Genomic DNA, 21,587 nt, shown 5'->3' with positions numbered 1-21,587 from the left:
AGATAACATTAATGGATACATAAAATAAATACATGAAAATTGTTTTATCACTAGCATAAAATGGGGAAGGAGAGGTAAAAGTCTGGAGTTGTTGTGTGTACATGAAGTTAAACTGCTATCAGCTGAATATAGATTATTATAAGATATTTTATGTAAACTCCATGGTAACCACAAAGAAAAAGCCTGTAGTTGTTACATAAAAGAAAAAAAGGAAAGAATCAAAGCCTATCAATGCAAAAAAACAACAGCAAATCATGAAGGAAAACAGCAAGAGAAAAAAGGACAAAATAACTACATGAAAAACAAATAACAAAATGGCAATAGTCAGGCCAGGTGTGGTAGCTCATGCCTGTAACCCCAGCAATTTGGGAGGCCAAGGCAGGAGGATTTCTTGAGGCTAGTCTGGACAACATAGCAAGACCCTGTCTCTACAAAAACATATAAATAAATAAAAATAAAATTTCAAAATGGCAATAGCAAGTCATTTCTGATCAATAATTACTTTAAATAAATGTGAATTATACTCCCCAATCAAAAAATATAGTGGGCCTGCATGAATTTTAAAAAGTATCCAAATGTATGTTGTCTAAAGGAAACTTATTTTAGATTCAAGGAAACACATGCTGAAAGTGAAGGAATGGAAAAATATATTCCATGGAAATAGTGACCAAAAGAAAGCAGGAGTAGGCCAGGCATGGTAGCCCATGCCTGTAATCCCAGCACTTTGAGAGGCCAAGGCGGGCCAGTCAAGACCAGTCTGGCCAACATGGTGAAACCTCATCTCTACTAAAAAAAAAAACACAAAAATTAGCCAGGCATGGTAGCGGGTGCCTGTAATCCCAGCTACCTGGGAAGCTGAGGCAGGAGAATCGCTTGAACCCAGGAGGCAGAGGTTGCAGTGAGCCAAGATCAAGCCACTGCACTCCAGCCTGGGTGACAGAGTGAGACTCTGTCTCAAAAAAAAAAAAAAAAAAAAAAAGCAGGAGTGGCCATACTTGTATCACAAAATAGACTTCAAATTAAAAAAAAAAAACTCTAGAGAAAGACTGTTATTATGTAATAATAAAAGGGTGAAATCAACTGAAAGATATAACAATAGCAAATCTATATGCACTCACTATCAGAGCAGCTAAGTATATGAAGCATATACTGACAGATCTGAAAGGAGAAATATACAGCAAAACAATAACAATAGGAGACTTCAATATCCTACTTTTAATAATGTACAGAACATTCATATGGAAAATTAATAAAGAATGTACTTGAACAAAATTAGAGAATAAATGGACCAACAGACATACATAGAACATTCCATCCAACAGTAGGAGAAAACACATTCTTCTCAAACACACACAGAACATTCTCCAGGATAGATTACATGTCAAGTCACAATACAACTTTTTTTTATTTCAATTATTTTTGGGGTACAAGTGGGTTTTGGCTACATGCATAAGTTATGTAGTGGTGATTTCTGAGATTTTAATGCACCCATCACCCAAGCAGTGCTCACTGTACCCAATTTTTATGTAGTCTTTTATCCCTCAATCCCCTCCCAACGTTCCCCACTAAGTTCCCAAAGTCCATTACATCATTCTTATGCCTTTGTGTCCTAATAGCTTACCTCCCACTTATAAGTGAGAACATACTATATTTGGTTTTCTATTCCTGAGTCACTTCACTTAGAATAATGGCCTCCAGCTCCATCCAAGTTGCTGCAAAGGCCATTATTTCATTCCTTTGCGTGGGTGAATAGTATTCCATGGTGTATATATACATTTTCTTTATCCACTCAGTTGGTGGGCACTTAGTTGGTTTCATATCTTTGCAATTGTGAATTGTGCTGCTATAAACATGCATGCACATGTGTCTTTTTCATATAGTGACTTCTTTTCCTTTGGGTAGATACCCAGTAGTGGGATTGGTGAATCAAATGTTAGTTCTACTTTAGTTCTTTAAGGAATCTCCATACTGTTTTACATAATGGTTGTACTAATTTCTATTCCCACCAGGAGCTTAAAAGTGTTCCCTTTTCACCACATCCATGCCAGCATTTATTGTTTTTCGACTTTTTAATTATGGTCATTCTTTCGGAAATAAGGTGGCAGCTCATTGTGGTTTTAATTTGCATTTCCCTGATAATTAGTGATGTTGAGCATTTCCTCATATATTTGTTGACTGTTTGTGTATCTCCTTTTGAGAAATGTCTATTCATGTCCTTTGATAACTTTGTGATGAGACTTTTTTTCTTGCTGATTTGAGTTCCTTGTAGACTCTGGATACTAGTCCTTTGTCGGATGCAGAGCTTCAAAAGATTTTCTCCCACTCTATAGGTTGTCTCTTTACTCTGCTGGTTATTACTTTTGCTATACGGAAGATTTTTAGTTTGATTGGGTCCAATTTATTTATTTTTGTTTTTGTTGCATTTGCTTTGGGGGCCTTAGTTATGAATTATTTGCCTAAGCTAATGCCCAGAAGAGTTTTTCTGATGTTATGTTCTAGAATTTTTGTACTTTAAAGTCTTAGATTTAAGTCTTTGATTCATCTTGAGTTGATTTTTGTATAAGGTGAGAGATAAGGATCCAGTTTCATTCTTCTACATGTGGTTTACTAGTTTTCACAGCACTATTTATTGAATAGGGTGTCCCTTCCCCAATTTATGTTTTTATAAGCTTTGTCAAAGATCAGTTGGCTGTAAGTATTTGGCTTTATTTCTAGGTTCTCTATTCTGTTCCATTGGTCTATGTGCCTATTTTCATACATTGTTTTGGTAACTGTAGCCACATAGTATAATTTGAAGTTGGGTAATGTGATGCCTCCAGATTTGTTCTTTTTGCTTAGTATTGCTTTGGCTATGTGGGCTCTTTTTTGGTTCAATATGAATTTTAGGATTTTTTTCTAGTTCTGTGAAGAATGATGATGGTATTTTGATGGGATCGTACTGAATCTGTAGATTGCTTTTGGCAGTATAGTCATTTCCACAATGTTGATTCTTCCTATCCATGAGCATGGGATGTTTCAATTTGTTGGTGCCATCTATGATTTCTTTCAGCAGTGCTTTGCATATTTCATTGTAGATAACTTTTACCTCTTTGGTTAAGTTTATTTCTAGGTATTTTGCTTTTTTTTTTTTTTTGCGGCTGTTGTAAAAGGGGTTGGATTCTTGATTTGATTCTCAGCTTGGTCATTGTTGGTGTGTAGCAGTGCTATTGACTTGTGTACATTGATTTTGTATCCTGAAATTTTACTGAATTTGTTTATCAGGGTTTTCTAGGTACGTGATATGATTAGCAAACAACAACAGTTTAACTTCTTTTCCAATTTGTATGCCACTTATTTTTTTCTCTTGTCTGCTTGCTCTGACTAGGACTTCCAGTACTGTGTTGAACAGAATTGATTAAAGAGGGCATGCTCGCAACGTAACTCTTAATAAATAAATTTAAGCATATAAAAATCACACCAAGTATCTTTTATGACCACAATGGAATGAAACTGGACATCAATAACAGCAAGAGAATGGGCAAATTGACTAATACATAGAAACTAAGCCACACACTCTTGAGCAACCATTGTGTCAAAGAGAAAATTAGAAGAGTATTTAAGAAATATCTTGAGACAAAAAATAATGTTAAAAAGATACCAAAACTTATGGAATGCAGAAAAAACAGTACTAAGAAGGACGTTTATAGCTATAAACATATACATTTAAAAAGAATGATTTTAAATAAGCAATCTACCATTATGCCTCAGGGAACTAGAAGAAAAAGAAGACACTAAGCCCAAAGTTAGTATAAGGAAGTAAATAATAATGATTGGAGCAGAAGTAAGTCAAATAGAGAATAGAAAAACAATATAAAAAATAAAAACTAACGGTTGGTTTTTTGAAAAGATAAAATCAGCAAACGCTTATATATACTAAGAATAAAAGAAAGACTGAAATAAAACCAGAAATGAATGGGGAGACATTATAGCTGATGCCTCAGAAGTAATAAGGATCATCAGGGACTATTATGAGCAGCTATGTCCTAAAAAATCAGATAGTCTAGAAATTGATAAATTCCTGGAAATATACAACTTACTAAGGCTGAATCAAGAAGAAATAGAAAGTCTGAACAGACCATTAACAAAGAGATTGAAGCAGTAATGAAAAATTTCTCAACAAAGAAAACCCCTGGACCAGATACCTTCACAGATTTATTCTATCAAACATTCAAAAATAATTAATACCAATTCTTCTTAACTCTTGCAAAAAAAAAAAAAAAAAAAACATGAGAAGAGGAAACACTTCCAAACTCATTTTATGAAGCCAGAATCACACTGGCACCAAAGCCAGACGAAGATACCACGATAAAAGAACACTACAGGACGGTAACTCTGATGTGTATAGATCCAAAAATCCTCAATAAAATACTAGCAAAACAAATTCAACAATACATCAAAAGGATTATATACCATGATCAGGTGGGATTTATCTCCAAGATGCAAGGTTGGTATGGCATGCAAATCAATCAATGTGATATATCACATAAGCGGAATAAAAGACAAGAACCACATGACCATCTTAATAGATGCAGAAAAAAACATTTGAAAAAGTTCAACATGTATTCGTGGTTAAATTGAAAACTGTCAACAAAATAAGTGTAGAATGATCTTGCATCAACATAATAAAGACCATTTATGAAAAACCCATAGCTAACATTGTAACCAACAGGGAAAAAATTGAAAGCTTTTCCGCTAAGATCTAGTACAATGCAAGGATTCCCATGATCAACACTTCTGTTCAACATAGTATTGGAAGTCCTAGTCAGAGCAATTAGGCAAGAGAAAGAAATAAAAGGCAGTGGAATTGGAAAGGAAGAAGTAAAATTATCTGTTTGTAGATGCCACGATTCTATATGTAGAAAGCCCTAATGATTTCATTAAAAAATTGTCAGAACTAATCAATGAATTCAGTAAAATTGCTAGATACAAAATCAACATACAAATATTGGTAGCATTTCTTTTCTCTAAAAATGAAATCAATAAAATGTTTAGATTTAGCTTTTTATTGATACATTACACATTTATGGGGTACATGTCATATTCCAATATATACATACAATGTGTAATGATCGAATCAGGGTAATTAGGATGTCCATCATCTCAAGTATTTATCATTTCTTTGTAATGGGAACATTCCAAATCTTCTCTTCTGGCAATTTTGAAATATACTATAAATTCATGTTAAATATAGCTGCCCTACTATGCTATCAAACACTAGAATTTATTTCTTTTATCTAACTGTACTTTGGTATTGTACCCCTTAAAACTATCCTTTCTTCATCCCCTTCTCTTCACTTCCCTTCTCAGACTCTCGTAACCACCATTGTACTCACTACCTCCATGAGATCAATTATTTTAGCTCCCACATATGAGTGAGAACATGTAATATTTGTCTTTCTGTGCCTGGCTTATTTCACTTAACAAAATGTCCTTCAGTTCTATCCATGTTGTTGCAAATGGTAAGTTTTTTTTATATAAATGAATATTCCGTTGTGTGTTCCGTTGTGTGTGTGTGTGTGTGTGTGTGTATCACTTTTTTATCCATTTATCTGTTAATGGCACTTAGAAAACAATTTCATTTACAATATCATCAGAAAGAATAAAAGAGGAATAAATTTAACTAAAATGGTGAAATATTTATACAGTGAAAACTAAAAAGCATTGATTAAAGAATTTTTTTTTTTTTGAGACGGAATCTGGCTCTGTCGCCCAGGCTGGAGTGCAATGGCAGGATCTCTGCTCACTGCAACCTCCACCTTCTGGGTTCAAGCGATTCTCCTGCCTCAACCTCCCGAGTAGCTGGGATTACAGGTGCCCGCCACTACGTCTGGCTAATTTTTAGTAGAGACGGGGTTTCACCATGTTAGTCAGGCTGGTCTCAAACTCCTCACCTAAGGTGATCCGCCCGCCTCAGCCTCCCAAAGTGCTGGGATTACAGGCATGAGCCACTGTGCCTGGCCTGATTTAAGAAATTTTAAAAGACGCAAATAAATGGGTGTATGTTCTGTGTTCATGGACTAGAAGAATTAATATTGTTAAAATGTCCATGCTACTGAAAGCAATTTACAGATTCAACACAACCTCTATCAAAATGCCAGTAGCATTTTTCATAGATTTTTAAAAAATCTAAAATTCATATGAAACAACAAAAGAAAGAGAATAGCCAAAGCAATCTTGAGAAGGATAAGCAACACTGGAGGTATCACACTTCCTGATTTTGAATTATATGACAAAGCTTTAGTAATCAAAATAATATAGTACTGGCATAAAAGCAGACATATAGACCAATGCAACAGAATGGAGGGCCCATAAATAAACCCATTCATCTATGGTCAACTAAATTTTGAGAAGGGCAACAAGAGTACACTATGAGGAAAGGTTATTCTCTTAATAAATGGTGTTTGAAAAACTGGATATACACATGCAAAAGAATAAAATTGGACCCTTACATCACACAACAAAAGTCAACTAAAAATTGATTAAAGATTTAAATGTAAGACCTGAAACTACAAAATTCCTAGAAGAAAGTGCATGAAAAAAAAATTCTCGATATTGGTCTTGGCAATGATTTTTTAGCTATGACATGAAAAGCACAGTCAAATCAAAATTAAACAAGTTGTACTATGACAAACTATAAACCTTCTGTACAGCATAGGAAACAATTAACAGAGTGAAGAGACAACTGTGGAATGGGAGAATATATTAGCAAACCATATGACCCATATGCAGCTTTCATCCAAAATATATGAGGAACTCAGAGCTCAAGCAAAACACACAAACAAAAAACAAAAAATCTGATTAAAAATGGGCAAAGCCCCTGAATAGACAGTTCCCCAAAGGAGACATGCAAATAGCCAACAGGTATATGAAAAGATTCTCAAAAGCACTAATCATCAGGGAAATGCAAATTAAAGCAACAGTGAAATATCACCTCAAACTTGTTAGGATGGCTATTATCAAAAAGACAAAAAAAAAACAAGTTTTGCAAGAATGTGGATAAAAGGGAATCCTTATACATTGTTGGCAGGAATGTAAATTTGTATAGCCATTATGGAAAACAGTATGGAGATTCCTCAAAAAGTTAAAATATGAATGCCCTAGGATCAAACTACCACTCTTTTGGGTATATATAAAAAGGAAATGAAATCAGTATCTAGATGAGATATCTGCACTCCCATGTTCAGTGCAGTTATTCACAATAGCCAAGGCATGAAAACAACCTGAGTGTACATCAACAGATAAATTAATAAATTGTGATATATGTAAAATAAATATAATAAAATAATATTATTTAGCCTACAAAGGAAGGAAATCCTGCTATTTGTGATAATGTGGGTGAACCTGAAGAACATTATGCTAAGTGAAATAAGCCAGGCACAGGAAGAATAATACTGCATGATCTCACTTACATGTAAAATCTGAACAGTCAACTATAAAGAAGCAGAGGGTAGACTGATTGTTACCAAGGGCAGAGGGAGGGGGAGAATGGGAAGATATTGGTCAAAGGGTACACAGTTTTCATTATTAGGATGAATAAGTTCTAGAGATCTAATGTGCAGGATAGGGACTGTAGTTAATAACACTACAGTATGCACTAAGAGAGTAATCTTGAGTGTTAATCACCAAATACACACAAAAAAAAGGGTAACCATGTAAGAGGATGGATATGTTAATTAGTTTTACTATAGTAATCATTTCACTACATTTCACTATATGTATATCAAAACATGTTGTACAACTTATATACATTTTTACAAAAAATTAATTTTCACAAGCCTCAAGACAGACTTATGAATAGATGAAACAGAATACCGAAAATATCTGAAACAGGAAGGAGTCCAGTATTTTAGAGGAACAAATAGAAGTCCATTGTGGCTGGAATAAAGTATAAAGAGGAAGAGAGGCAAGAGTTTAAGCTGGACAGGCTAGTAGAAGCCAAGAATACAACAAAAAACACACATGGCATTTATGCTATTCTCAATCTTCAAAATAGATATGCTAATCACAAAAGACTTTTTATGTAAAATAGCAGTAATTGATATACCAGTATTTTCAGAGTTGCATGGAATGATATGTATATTATTTTAGAGAAATCCTGGTGGATTCATATGGACTCAACTTGTCTTTCAGGTTTATTTCTTGCAATTATAAATTATATCTAATAAACTATAAGTTACTGATTATTGTGTATATCTTTTTTTGTGCTTCTTTTTTTTATTATTGTACTTTAAGTTTTAGGGTACATGTGCACAATGTGCAGGTTTGTTATATCTTGATATATGGGGATTATTTGTGTTTGTTATACAAAAATCAAATGGAAGTAGAATAGCTAAAATGTATGAGTACATGCACATAAAGCACACACACACACACACACACACACACACACACACACCATACCCCTTAGGAAAACATTATTTCAGAATAGTGATAATGGTGTATTTCACATATGCTAAATGAGTTATTCCTTATAGTTACATAATGTAACTATGAAACCAGCTGTCTGTTTACTTTTTGTGGTGGTGGGGGATAGCTTTCCTAACAAACTAAATACCTAATACAAATCTGAGAGGAAACATATGATTTTATTAATTTTTCTCATGAAAACACTTAAACTTTCTGGTGTTATAATTTCAAACCATAAGTGCCCCCAAGACAGGCAAACTTGGAAGTTTTAGAGACAATTATACAGTATAATTGATAACAATTACAGTTTCTTTTAACAAATACTGATTCACGATTAGTATTTTTAAAATACAAAATGCATTTTCCTGAATAGCATTTATTTACTTGTTAAAGAAGTTGTGTAAGAGATTCAGCTAATCTAATTTCTTACTTTGTGAAGAAATCACTCATCTAAAGACAAAATATCAAGTATAAAGTCTACCCTTGGGAGAAACATACAGAGTGCCAGACTTTAAATATCTCCAATGTGCAAAATAAATAATATTTTCTTGAAATATCCTCTTATTTGAAAATTTGCTATAGTGTCACAAGAGGCAAATTCCATTTGAGAAAGTGCATGCTATATTTTATAATAAAGCAGAAATGTGGAGCTGAGCACACAACATCTTATTTCAAAAGTACAATTCAGAGGAGAGTTTTTACCCTTAAAAGGCTGTGAAGATAAGTAAAAATCAGCCAAAATTTCAGTGTGAATAATAGGATGTTTGGCAAGGAACTCTACTCTTGTTACACTTAGGAAAATAATCTAATCCAAAGGCTTTGCATCTGTACAGAAGAGCGAGTAGATACTGAAAGAGATTTGCAGATCCACTGTTTTTTAGGCAGGAAGAATGCTCGTTAAATGCAGAACGCTGCTCTGGCTCATGTGTTTGCTCCGAGGTATAGGTTTTGTTCGACTGACGTATCAGATAGTCAGAGTGGTTACCACACCGACGTTGTGGCAGCTGCATAATAAATGACTGAGAGAATCATGTTAGGCATGCCCACCTAACCTAACTTGAATCATGCGAAAGGGGAGCTGTTGGAATTCAAATAGACTTTCTGGTTCCCAGCAGTCGGCAGTAATAGAATGCTTTCAGGAAGATGACAGAATCAGGAGAAAGATGCTGTTTTGCACTATCTTGATTTGTTACAGCAGCCAACTTATTGGCATGATGGAGTGACAGGAAAAACAGCTGGCATGGAAGGTAGGATTATTAAAGCTATTACATCATTACGAATACAATTAGAAGCTGGCCATGACAAAGCATATGTTTGAACAAGCAGCTGTTGGTAGCTGGGGTTTGTTGCTGAGCTCTTCAAACTCTGCAAACAGTGTTGCTTTTACAGAATGGATTTTAAAATTGCCTTGTGCTGCGTTAGATTTTGGGGAGGGGGTGTGCTTGCCTCCAACCTCAGGGAAACACTTCTGGGATAGAAATCAGTGTTAGAAGATTTTAGAATAAAGTATTGTTCAAGAGTCTAGGTTTCTTCAGGTAGATAATGACAGAGGGAAAAAAATCTTCGGGGAAATCTACCCCAGCTTAGTTATATGCAATTTAGTTGCAAGAACTGATTGATGTATTGGCATATTCAGACAGTGAGAGAAATGAGAATGTATAGAATGTTTGGATAGGTTGAAAATTGTTATACTTGGTTTCTATTTTATAAGGAGTTTGGCTGTCAGTCATTTCTCCTCATCAATTTCTAGCTTTTGACATTTATTCAGTCATTCTGCATTATATGAAGAAAATATATCAATATCTCCTGCAGGGTTTTTCAACAACTCTAGCATCTGTTTCAGCTATTGAACTGTATTCACGTTTTGCCAAGTTGATGTCGACCCAGCTGGTCTATCATTTCTCGCTTGATTACTGCTCTTAATTTCTCTGTATCAGCTTGTTTCAGATAGGGCTTCGAAGGCTGTTAATGAAAAATGACAGAAATGATAAATTATTGAAAATGTGAGCATTTATTTATTTATTTATTTTGCCCTTTAATGAGTTTTGTCTTACATTCTTTCTTGCCTGCGTACAATTTTTAGAACCCTTTCTCTGTTTTGCAATATTTCTTTCCCCTACAATCAGTGGATTATAAGTACTTTTAAGCAATTGGAGCATGAGCATGGATGGTATTTGGCTCCAAAAATAAAGTTTTTGGAGAAAGGGAAGCAATTTATGCTTTTTGTATAAACTATGCATCGTTTCTATAACCTATCTTCACATGCTGTCATGGGAATCTGTCAGTGACTGTAATCAGACTGAACATATTGAAATAATTTTTATCACCACTAGGGTAACAAGAAAATAAAACATTCAAACATTTAACAAGTGATTGTTTAAAACAGATGTTAAATAATATAGAAATAGATTTTCCTAAGTGTGAAAAGCCTGATTATTAACTGTCTATGTAATACAGAATCTTTCGGCTCTCTACCCAGTCTCCTCAATAGCCTGAGGAGCTAAATCATCCAAGTTAATAAACTATCATATATGTGCATCTTGTACATCTAATATGACCTTTCAGTGTACACAGTGCTACTCGTATGTGCTGTGCCTTTTCTGTAGTAATTGTAATATCCCAGTCAGTCTGGTTAAGGAACACTATTGGCTGTTATGTAACTTTTTTTCTGAATGTTAGTCCATGGTTTTCAATTACGTATTCCTCTTAGAAAGGGTGAGTGAAAAACAACATGTATTTAAATATCAGTAAATTAATTAGCAAGTGGTGGGCTAATTATACTAGAATTTATCCAAAATAATTGCTAACTTCTGTTTTGAAAAATAGTCAAGGATTTGGATGACTACTTTTTAACCTTGAAGCATACATTACCGTGGTTGAATATATCATTCATAATTCATATATACAGCAGGAAAGAAAATAGTTTTCTAGATATATCATTTTAGCAGCAAAGAATTTTTTTTATAATGTGGTTCAGGCACTCTGATTATTTCCGTTTAATACTTTTAAGTACTGTGGATGCTTTTGTATAGTGTGTTACAGAACTTGGTTAATCTTTGGGAAGCTCAAAGACTGACAGAATTTTGCATCCAAATGCTACAGGGTTATTTTGTGGTTGGTTGAGAAAATTCAGCTCTGTCTATACTATTGTTTAAAATATAGTCCTCTTTGGCCAATGTTACTTTTCAACTTTTTATAACCGTTTTAAGTGACAATTCAAGACTGTAAAAACTCTTTTACATTGCATCTTTAGTAGGACTCTCCTTTTGTGAATTGTCTCCTTCGGAAAAACGTGAGCTTCCTTCTAGCCTCACTCTCTTGTTACCATAGTTACTTTTAAAAGAAGGCTTTTCTTTTTCAATGAAGATAGTGTAATTTAAATCAGCCACTGGAGTCCCCAAACTATGTTTTTGTATTTGTTAGTTTATAGTTTAGGCTTGCTTCATTTGTGGTTAGAAAGTGCTCTGTATTTTGTCCCACTGATGAATGGATTGGACAGACGCTAGGTGGCACCAGCTGTTGATTATTAATGAAATCGTAAAGTCTATATGCCGCGCACCTGAAGAGCAGGCAAACCCTCATTGATAAATGCATTGTAAGAGCTGGAAATGTCTGCCAATATTTCTTGCTCTAAAACAGGGTCAGCCTGCAGAGTGATGAGACCACGTGAAGTCTTCAAATCCCAATTGCTTAATCCTGTGTCCTCTGAAGTGATTCAAGGGAGAAAAAAACGATGAAGGAGAAATGCATAAAAATAGAAGGTGTGAAAGAGAAGTGGGACACAATGAAACAGACTACAGACATTTTAATATATCTTTAAATCCAGAATTAGTGACTTTTATAAATCTATGTGAGTTTTCCCCAATTCTCTCAAACTCAGATTGTTTTCTCTAAGGCATTTATATTCTAAAACAGTTATTTATCTCTTTTAGGTAAAAATCTTATTGAGCATCATTATTTTTTAATTAAAAAATCTCCCTTCTCTTTTTGTGATAAGACTGTCAAGTGAAATTTCCCACATGAGATAGAGTAGCTGCCTCTCAGGTGTGTTGCTCTTCAGAAAGATGAGCAGGGGAAGACACTATCGGTTAAGAAATATGCTTTGAAATGTTTTGCCTGAGAAGCTTGCTCCATCCTATTATCCTCCCATTCTCATATAATCCATCTTTTAAGAAGGAAAAAGCAAATAAAAACAAACCACTTAAGCATGTGCATACACACACACACCCTTTGGGAAAAAAAAAAGTCAGAACTGTTTAAAAAGAGAAAGCCACGACAATATTTTAGTTGGTCCTGGAGTTAATAAACTAAAGTGAAAAATAGGAAGGAAAGTCCATCATTAGATTGTGGAGAGTAAATAATTACTTAAAACTGGAAATACTTTTCCAGAAAAATATGCAATATTTTTTCTTCACTGGGAGTAACTGACAATTCCTGAAGAAGGTGAGATGGTTTAGAAAGAGTGCAAAGGTAATATATGCTGTGATTCTCCAATGTTATCTGAAAAGTATGTAATATGGCTAGTTATCTTGATTATAGCATGGACTTTGGTAAAGATTTTTATGATGCCTATATGGTGGAAATGGAGAAATATTTGCTGTTTGACATAAGAGTCTGGTCAATAAATCAGCTTGCCAAATTACCCTGCCTGTGATGTATCAATTAATGAATCACAGTAAACCAGGAAGAGGGCCTTTCACAGGATATAGCATAGTTCTGTAAAATTGGCTCCATCTGACTTGAACCTGATCTTCTGTAATGTGCCTTATGTCTCTGTTCTTGAACCTACTTGGCCTGTGAAATATTAATATCCAAAAACTGAAGTACGATCCAGATAGCCTGTCTAGCTGGGAAGCAGAACAAATACATTGAACTATTAGGGTACCAAAGATTATGACCACCTAAAAACTGTGGTGAGGTCAAAGAGAATAATTGTAATAGGAATAAGTATAACATCCTAAGCTAAGGTTCATAAAATCAATCTGGCAAGTACAGGACGTGAGAGAGTTAAAGCTTAACAATAATTAATTGAATAAATCTTACTGATTTTGTTGGTCATCGTTATTATCAGTCATAATTCATATGACATCAAAATACAATGAAACAAAATAATATTGTTGGACATGTATCCTGAAAGAGGAAATGAGAAAAAATGAGAACAAATTTTAGAAGGATATATATGATATAACGGTGTGTGTGTGTATCTATCTATATATATATGATATGTATGGTATATGTATATATTATATGTGGTAATATATACGTATTTTAGAAGGACATCATGATCTAAGAGGAACCTTAACATTTGGGGGTATGTCCAGTGAAAAGTGTCTGAATGCTAAAAGGTCCTACAAACTATAACATTTGAGGGGCATGGAAAGTACTAGAAAAGTGAAAAGTTGAAGAATACTTGAAGGAAAAAATAGAGAAAATTAAGCTGATTTCAAATATTCGGTGTGCTATAATGCAGAAGAGGGTTTAGACTCACTTGCACCTCTTTGGTAGCGATGGAAAAGTATTCGTCCAGTTAATGTTGTGAGCAGAGAATTGATTACTTTGTGAGACGCTGCACTCCTTGTTCCTAAAGTGTTCAGTGCTAAGAATGGAGTTTCTGCACTAAATGGAAATTGAAGAAGATGTCTGAGATAATTTTTAACTAAGAATCTGTGAGTCCAATCATTTCTTTTAAAAACATGTTCTTTTTTTTAGACATTTACTTCTCTGAGGATCTCTACTACTCCACTTGCATCAGCCAGGCTAGGGGTCAGTAAATGATAGCCCACACTGTCACATCTATTACTGTTTGACCAGTCATTTAAAATGGTTTTCACGTTTCTGAATTGTTTCATTTCAAGAATATTTCTGACACATGAGATTATATAAAATTTCAGGAGTCTATAAAGTTTATTTTTGAAGACAGCCACGCCCATTTATTTGTTTATATACTATATAGGACTGCTTTCATGCTAAAACACAGTTAAGTACTTATGACAGAGACCATGTGGGCCACAAAACCGTAATATTTACTATCTGGCCCTTGATAGGAAAAGTTTGCTCACCTCATCTCTAGACTATAAAGAAATTTTGCTTTTTGCTTATTGACTCAAGTATCTAAAGAAGCAATGTCACAGTTAAATAACAGTTCTGTACCATAAACAGAAATTGTAACCACCCATACTACTTAAGTACTAGAGACTTGGAAAAGTAGTTCAAATATGCAGCCTAACAGATAAAGATGGTTTCATTTGGCTGTTAGTCTATTGAGATAATTTACTTGTTGAGGAATGTTTATTTAATGTTGCTATAAAAAAATTGAAGTCTCTGCAATCATTGACTTATATATAGTATCTGCCTAGTTTGACTCCATTAATCTTGCTGAATTTACCTATTTGGTAGGATTCAGTTATTTTTATTGCTGCTTTTCCGTTAGCGTATGATTTCAGTAGACTTCCAGGAAGGGTGAAATAAATGGAAAACAAGGTAAAGTGAGTGGAATTTTCTTCTTGCAGCTACCCTCTTCTCTCTTCGTGGGTTTATAGAGTCTCTCAGCAGCTTTGGAATTGCAGAGTTTTAGAGACTTACTTTTATAACAATATGAGTGTGTTCTTGATCAAATATTTTCTAGAAGGGATCAAGATAAAATAAATGCACTGCATTATAAAAGAACAATTAAGGGTTTTAGTAAATGATTGATAAGACATGCTAAATTTAAGAATTAGCAATGAGTTATTTATATTTTCCTGAACATAGGGATATGAGAAGGGATTTTTTTCACGTCATAGGAGAAACTATAATCAAATTCTAAGCATAAAGCTGAGGGATTCTGAATTTACCACCAAATATTACAATCTCCATAGTTCCATAATGTGCAACTAAAATCCCCACATTTTTTTTTCTAGGGAAAGATATAATTTCTGCTCACTGGTAGCACTGGAAATTCCTGTAAAACCCATAGGATTCTTATTGTATTTCCATGAGGATGTTCCTGAGCAGCTATTTTGTGATGCCTGTCTCTATGGTAACAGATACAAGGCTTAAGGGTCTGAAAGAAATTCTTCCTGTTGGCTTAGGAATGTGGAGCGATGAGGGAGACCCACTGAAGATTATAAAACTGAGGAAAGGCAAAAGAGGCAATTGAGAAAAAGTTGTCATGGGGGACCTTTTTTGTGTATTTGAAAACAATTTCACAATTTCATTTGCTCTTAATATATCTCTGAATGAAATAAGAACCAACATACAAGTAAAGTTTTACAGAAAGAAAAAATTCTGTGAAAGTATTGTTTTTCAACCATCTAGTCAATTTTATGTAATTGAAGTCACACAGATTTTTTATTTAGTTGGCTTGCCTTTTGCTACGCAGGAAAAGATTGCTTCTTGCCTGAAATTGATAAGAGGACGGCTCTACCCCTGGCAAATTTACTTCTTGTTACTGCTATCAAAGATCTTGATCTTTTAAAGGACTTTCTTTTTCCTGATTCCAAGGGTAAGAATATTGAACCCTGCTTCACATTACTCATAATCACTGAGCTTCTCAGGGAATTATGAAAGTACACTGGCCTTCCAAGATGTTCTTCTTTTTTAGGTCTATTTCTCTTAAAGACCAGTAATAAATAGAACAAATAGTATTGCTTATTTGAAAATTGGGCATTTCTTAAGAGGATGCTGGGTGAGATTTTGTGTTTTTACATGTTTTACTTTGTTTCTCTTATTAAAATAACAAAAAAGCAAACAAAAAGCTCCTAGAAGTTTAAAAATATTTGATTTTCCATTTATTTGACTTCATCTTACTTTCAGCTTAGCAAATAGGGACACATCACATTTGAATTGTTTTAGAAAGGAGATAAATATGACTCTCCTTTCCCTTAGATTCAAAGTATATGTTCAAGGTGTCATCAAATAGCCAAAAGTCTTTAAAATATTCGTGCTATGTAAATGTCCTTCAGGAAAATATAAGTCAGAGGGAGGAGATGGCTGTCTTAGTATAAAGCTCTCATGTGTATTTGCAGTGTTAACATGAGTGTTGATGTTTTATTTATCTTCTTAACATGTTATATCTGAACATGTCTCCATTTGTTATATGTTAGGGTCAACAGAAAAAATAATAAAGTTATTGCAAGTAAGCAAAAACTTATAACCTGAACAATAAAAATTAATATTTCAGGGTTGGAAGATAAACACATCTCATATGTCATTTTATAAGATCAAGTCAACAAATATTAGCATGCTTAAAGCTTTAGAGGAATTGAATCTTTTTATGGTTTATTTTCTGACCTTGAGAAATTTATAGACTCTGTGCAGATATACGTTTTCACAAATTTAATCCACTCTATATAGATATTAGTAAAATGTAAGACAGTGTCTTCAGTACCTGTTCACACTATCTTTAAATTAAATGAAAAAAACTCAAGTTAGCTGTAATGTTTCCGTATCTCCTTTGATAGTGTTGGAAAGCAAATTTTTTAAAGAAAACCTTTTTTGTAACTCCATACATTTTGACCTACTAATTGCAATATAAAATGTGACTTCTGAATAAAACAAGAATACTTTAAATATTCAATATATATACTACTTTTGAAAAGATGACTTAAATTATAAACATATAAATTATATGCCTAACATGACTGGCCTCCAAAAAACTTATTTTCTTGAGCTTTGGGGTTACAGCCTAAAGTGCACTGCAGTAAATAAGCAAATGAGTAAAAATATTGTGTAGACAAAAGTAAAAATGAGATGTTCTTTTGAGCAAACGTTTATAGAGGAGGTACAGGATGACAACTGAAAACGTAGGTGGTATGCAGAGATTAATTGCTGTCCATGTACACTTGAAGGTAAATGGATGGTGCTTATCAAATTTCCAGAAGAAATATTGACATTATGTTGCAATTTGAAGACAGGGTTATGAATACAAAGAGCTAAGAACAGTAGGGAAAATAAACTTATCAGCATCATTCAGCTCTGGTCATGACATTGTTACAACCGATTGTAACACTCCTAGGATAAAACGTGATAAGGACCATCATAGTCTGTTTTTACTAGTACAGATTTCTTTTATACATGCTATGAGTAGAATTGTTCGGTACAGCAACAATAAGCTGGATTATTGAAAGTGACACTAATGCTAACCTGAAATTGTATGGGTTTCAGGGGAGATGTGGGACTCATTTATGTTCTATGACAAGTGTAAAAAGGAGATTAAGTAAAAGCCTACATGTGATGGACACATTAGTGAGTAGAAATCTCAGGTTCCTCTCCCTTTGGCTGCTGACCCATTCATGGACTGGTTTTGGTGGCCACAGTGGCAGGAAACAGAGTCTATTTCTCCATTAGGTCATCCAGACAGGATTAGAGCCCACCAACTGAAATGACAGGTTGTTTCTGCTGCTTTTCATTCATCCAACAAATATTTATTGATAAATTCTAACTGCCAGGCTCTGTGCTAGAGCAAGATGACTAAGATACAGTCCCTGAGGAATTTAGAGATGAACGTGGTTTATGTGGATGAGAAGAGAAAAATATCTACAGTGAATAGCTAAGCAGAGAGCAACAGCAACTGTGAATCCAGACAGTAAAGCTGGCTTAGGACTGAGCTAGAGGTTTCCGGAATTCCCAGTATGAGTGATGTGAAAAAACTGGCAAGTCCATCAAAGAGCAAAATGATAACTGAACAGAAAGAAAGCAAATCCAGTGAAAAATAGTAATTCAAAGTAAAGGGTAAAGCGACATACTTGAAGTGTCACTTGAAATAAGAAGGAGCATGCCTTCCACCTGTTGCTCATCTTCACTGGAATCAAAGCTAGAAGGAAAATGTCTAGGCTGGTGTAAAAGCCAGTTGCATACAATGATATTAAATATGATTAAAGCTAGCATGAGCATGACCATGCAAACTTTCAGGAGGATTTGAAAACAATTACCTCCCATTGGTAGTTTATGTACGTCTATCCCTGGAAACTTTTTCCTATGCTATCTTTAGAGACCTTGTCATATTTTATCTCAATGTCTAACACTCTTTAATTAGAAGCTACCTGAAAATGTCTCACTCATGTATAAAGTTAAATTGATCACAGAATCAGACCTCAGAGGTTACAAAGGAGGGCTGAAAGGATAACATCTTAGATAGAATAGATCTATTGCCAAATAAACCTGTAACAATACGAAATTGTGTTAGATAATCTGTAAGGTTTTATCCAATTTCAACATCTTCCAATTTAATTGATCTCCAGCCTCACACCCAACTCCTCCTAGGAAATTAAAAAGAGACAGGTAAACAAGATATTTTCTGAAGAATTGAATCATCCAGAAAGTCATTCTCTCTCAAGCAGTACATTTTCTAAAGAATTTAATTATCAAGAAAGTCTCACTCTCTCCTCTTTCTCTCTCCCTTCTTCCCGCATATATATACATACATGTATATATTTATCTATATATCTATTTATATCTCTGACTCTCTGAAGTAATTTAGATATATAGGCTAAAGGCAAAGAAAAATTCCTCCCAACATTCATTAGTAATTTCCCTTTATAGATTAAAGAAAGTATTTCTGTCCCCCTTGATTTTTAAAACATTTTACTGAACTATAACACGAATATATAAAAATTCACAAGTCAATAGGTGTCCAGCTTCATGAATTTTCACAGATTGGGCACACCCCAGTAATTACTCAAGGCAAGAAAAGAATATTACCAGCATCCAAAAACTTTGTCTTACCCTTCCTAGTCAATACGCTCCCAGAGATAAGTGTAATACTGACGTCTAACACACCATCGATTAGGACAGACAGTTCCTGAAATTTATGTACTTGAAGCCATACAGCTGTACTCTTTTGTTTCTGGCTCCTAAATCTCAACGTTATGTTTGTGAGATCTATCTATTTTGTTTCTTGTAGTTGTGGTTCCATAATTTTCAGTGTTGTGTAGTATGCCATTATATAAGTGTACTATGATTTACTTATTCCATCTACTCTGGGTGAACATTTAAATTGATTCCATTTGTGAACTCTTAAAAATAATTCCACTTTGAATATTCTTGCAAATTTACTGCACATGTGCATGTAGTTCTGTTATGCAAATGCCAAGAAGTAGAATTATTAGGTCATAGAATAGTAAAATACTCATCTTTAGTTGAAAATGCCAAGTAGTTTTTCAAGGTAGGTAAACAAAGAACCATCATTACCTTATAGAAGTTCTGGATATGTCAATGCTTAGCATTATTAGTCTTTAATTTCAGCCTTTCTGGCTGTTATACTATAGTATCTCATTGTGTTTCTCATTTCCATTTTTTTTCTAATGACTGATTAATTCGAGAACCATTTTTGGTGTTTATTGCTCATGTGGATATTATCTATAGTAAGGATAACATTTCCTCCCAACGTTCATTAGTAATTTCCCTTTACAGATTAAAGAAAGTAATTCTATCAAGCTTGATTTTTAAAATGTTTTACTGAACTATAACACAAATATATAAAAGTGCACTTTTCTAATCTCATGCTCATTTTTCTATTGATTTACAATTTTGGTTTTTATAGGTATGAGATCTTTGCATTTTTCTATGGTCCCTACATTTATTGTATGTGTTGCAAACATCTAGACAGATATCTTTTATAGGAACTTAGAATTTCAAAACCCGGAGACCATTAAAGAATATTTAGTCCCATATCTTAGTTTGAAAGATGAGGAAAGTGTGACTTATAGAGAAATTGTCATTTCCTTTAAGTTTCTTTGAGTTAGTAGTAAGGCCAGATACGTAATAAAAGTCTCCTGACACTGAAGTAAAGGGTTTTTTCCTAGTAAACCATGTAGGATCTTTAGTCTTGTCTAATATTGTGACTCAAACTCCTTGTCTCTTTGAGAAGGCCATAAAATGCGTGACATAGTAATTTTAATAGCAAGTATAGAGTGATGCGTGATTAATCTCATTGATTTTGTAAACAAAAATATCTTCAACTAACAAACTGTCGTATAGCATGGCCATGCAATATTTAAACCTGTATGAGCCAGGCGTGGTGGCTCAGGCCTGTAATCCCAGCATTTTGGGAGGGTGAGGCGGGTGGATCATGAGGTCAGGAGTTTGAGACTAGCCTGGCCAATATGGTGAAACCCTGTCTCTACTAAAAATACAAAAATTAGGCGGGCTCACATGCCTGTCGTCCCAGCTACTCGGGAGGCTGAGGCAGAAGAATCACTTGAACCCAGGAGGCAGAGTTTGCAATGAGTCGAGATCGTGCCAATGCACTCCAACCTGGGTGACAGAGTGAGATTCTGTCTCAAAAAACAAAAGAAAACAAAACAAAACAAAAAAAAACCTGTATGTTATTTTTGGCATCAGATTTCATTTTTCCTCTTTCATAACTTTATTATTATATTCAGTTTCTTTTCACATTTATTCTTATTACTTGGATGTTCCCATTCCAAATTTGGTTCTAATTCAAAAAAATTTCATTTTCTATAGTGGATGAAGAACAACATCAATTTTACAATATTTTCTTTCTTTTAGTGAGATAAAATTTAGTTTACAAAACATAATTACTAGTACATTAATATTTACTATTTATTTTTAACATGCTAGGTGCAGTTCATGCATTATTTTAGCTCATCTTTAGAACAACCCCCCCCCAAAATGTTTTATTATACCTAGTTTATAGATCCAGAAGCTGAGCCTAAGGGAGATTAAGCTACTTGTACAACAGCTCTAATCAGAACCAGATTTATAAGATTCTATGCATTTCACTCCTTCCATGATCTACTTCTGTACCTGCTTGGAAGGAAATGGAGTTAGTGATACAGATTTGGGTCACTACCTGCCTTTAGTTCTTCTGCCATAGGTCTTAGGGATAACCTCTTTTTCCAATATCATTAAATAATTCATTTTCTGTATCTTTTTTTTCAAAATGGTAATTAGAGAAATCACTTCGTTGGCCTTGATTTTATTCATTGTATTGAATAAATACAATTTTCTAAATACTGAACTCTTATTCATGTGCAACCTAAATACAGATTAGGTGAGTTAATATCCAGAGACCAGATTATAACTAAACTTTTCTTGCATTTAGAGATTGAACTTATCATAAGAATCTTTTAATTCTTTTTAGCAACCTATTCCAAGGTTGATTACTTCTCATGCATATTTTAGTTCCAAATATGTCTTTC

General features: G+C 34.1%; 1 protein-coding gene across 1 annotated transcript in view; it reads left to right on the top strand.

Moving 5' to 3' along the window:
* The first annotated feature begins 9,507 nt into the window (after positions 1 to 9,507).
* The window catches only part of DMD (dystrophin), a 2,251,240-nt gene continuing 2,239,160 nt past the window's right edge, over positions 9,508 to 21,587 (top strand). The window contains exon 1 of the mRNA XM_032756167.2: positions 9,508 to 9,692. Coding sequence (XP_032612058.2) covers positions 9,686 to 9,692 — 7 coding nt within the window. The 5' untranslated portion in view covers positions 9,508 to 9,685. The remainder of the gene's footprint in view (positions 9,693 to 21,587) is intronic.

This window comes from Hylobates moloch, unplaced genomic scaffold, assembly GCF_009828535.3.
Source record: "Hylobates moloch isolate HMO894 unplaced genomic scaffold, HMol_V3 SCAFFOLD_7, whole genome shotgun sequence".
NCBI lineage: Eukaryota > Metazoa > Chordata > Mammalia > Primates > Hylobatidae > Hylobates > Hylobates moloch.
The sequence above is the reverse complement of the archived record's forward strand: the minus strand, read 5'-3'. Positions and strand labels throughout refer to the sequence as shown.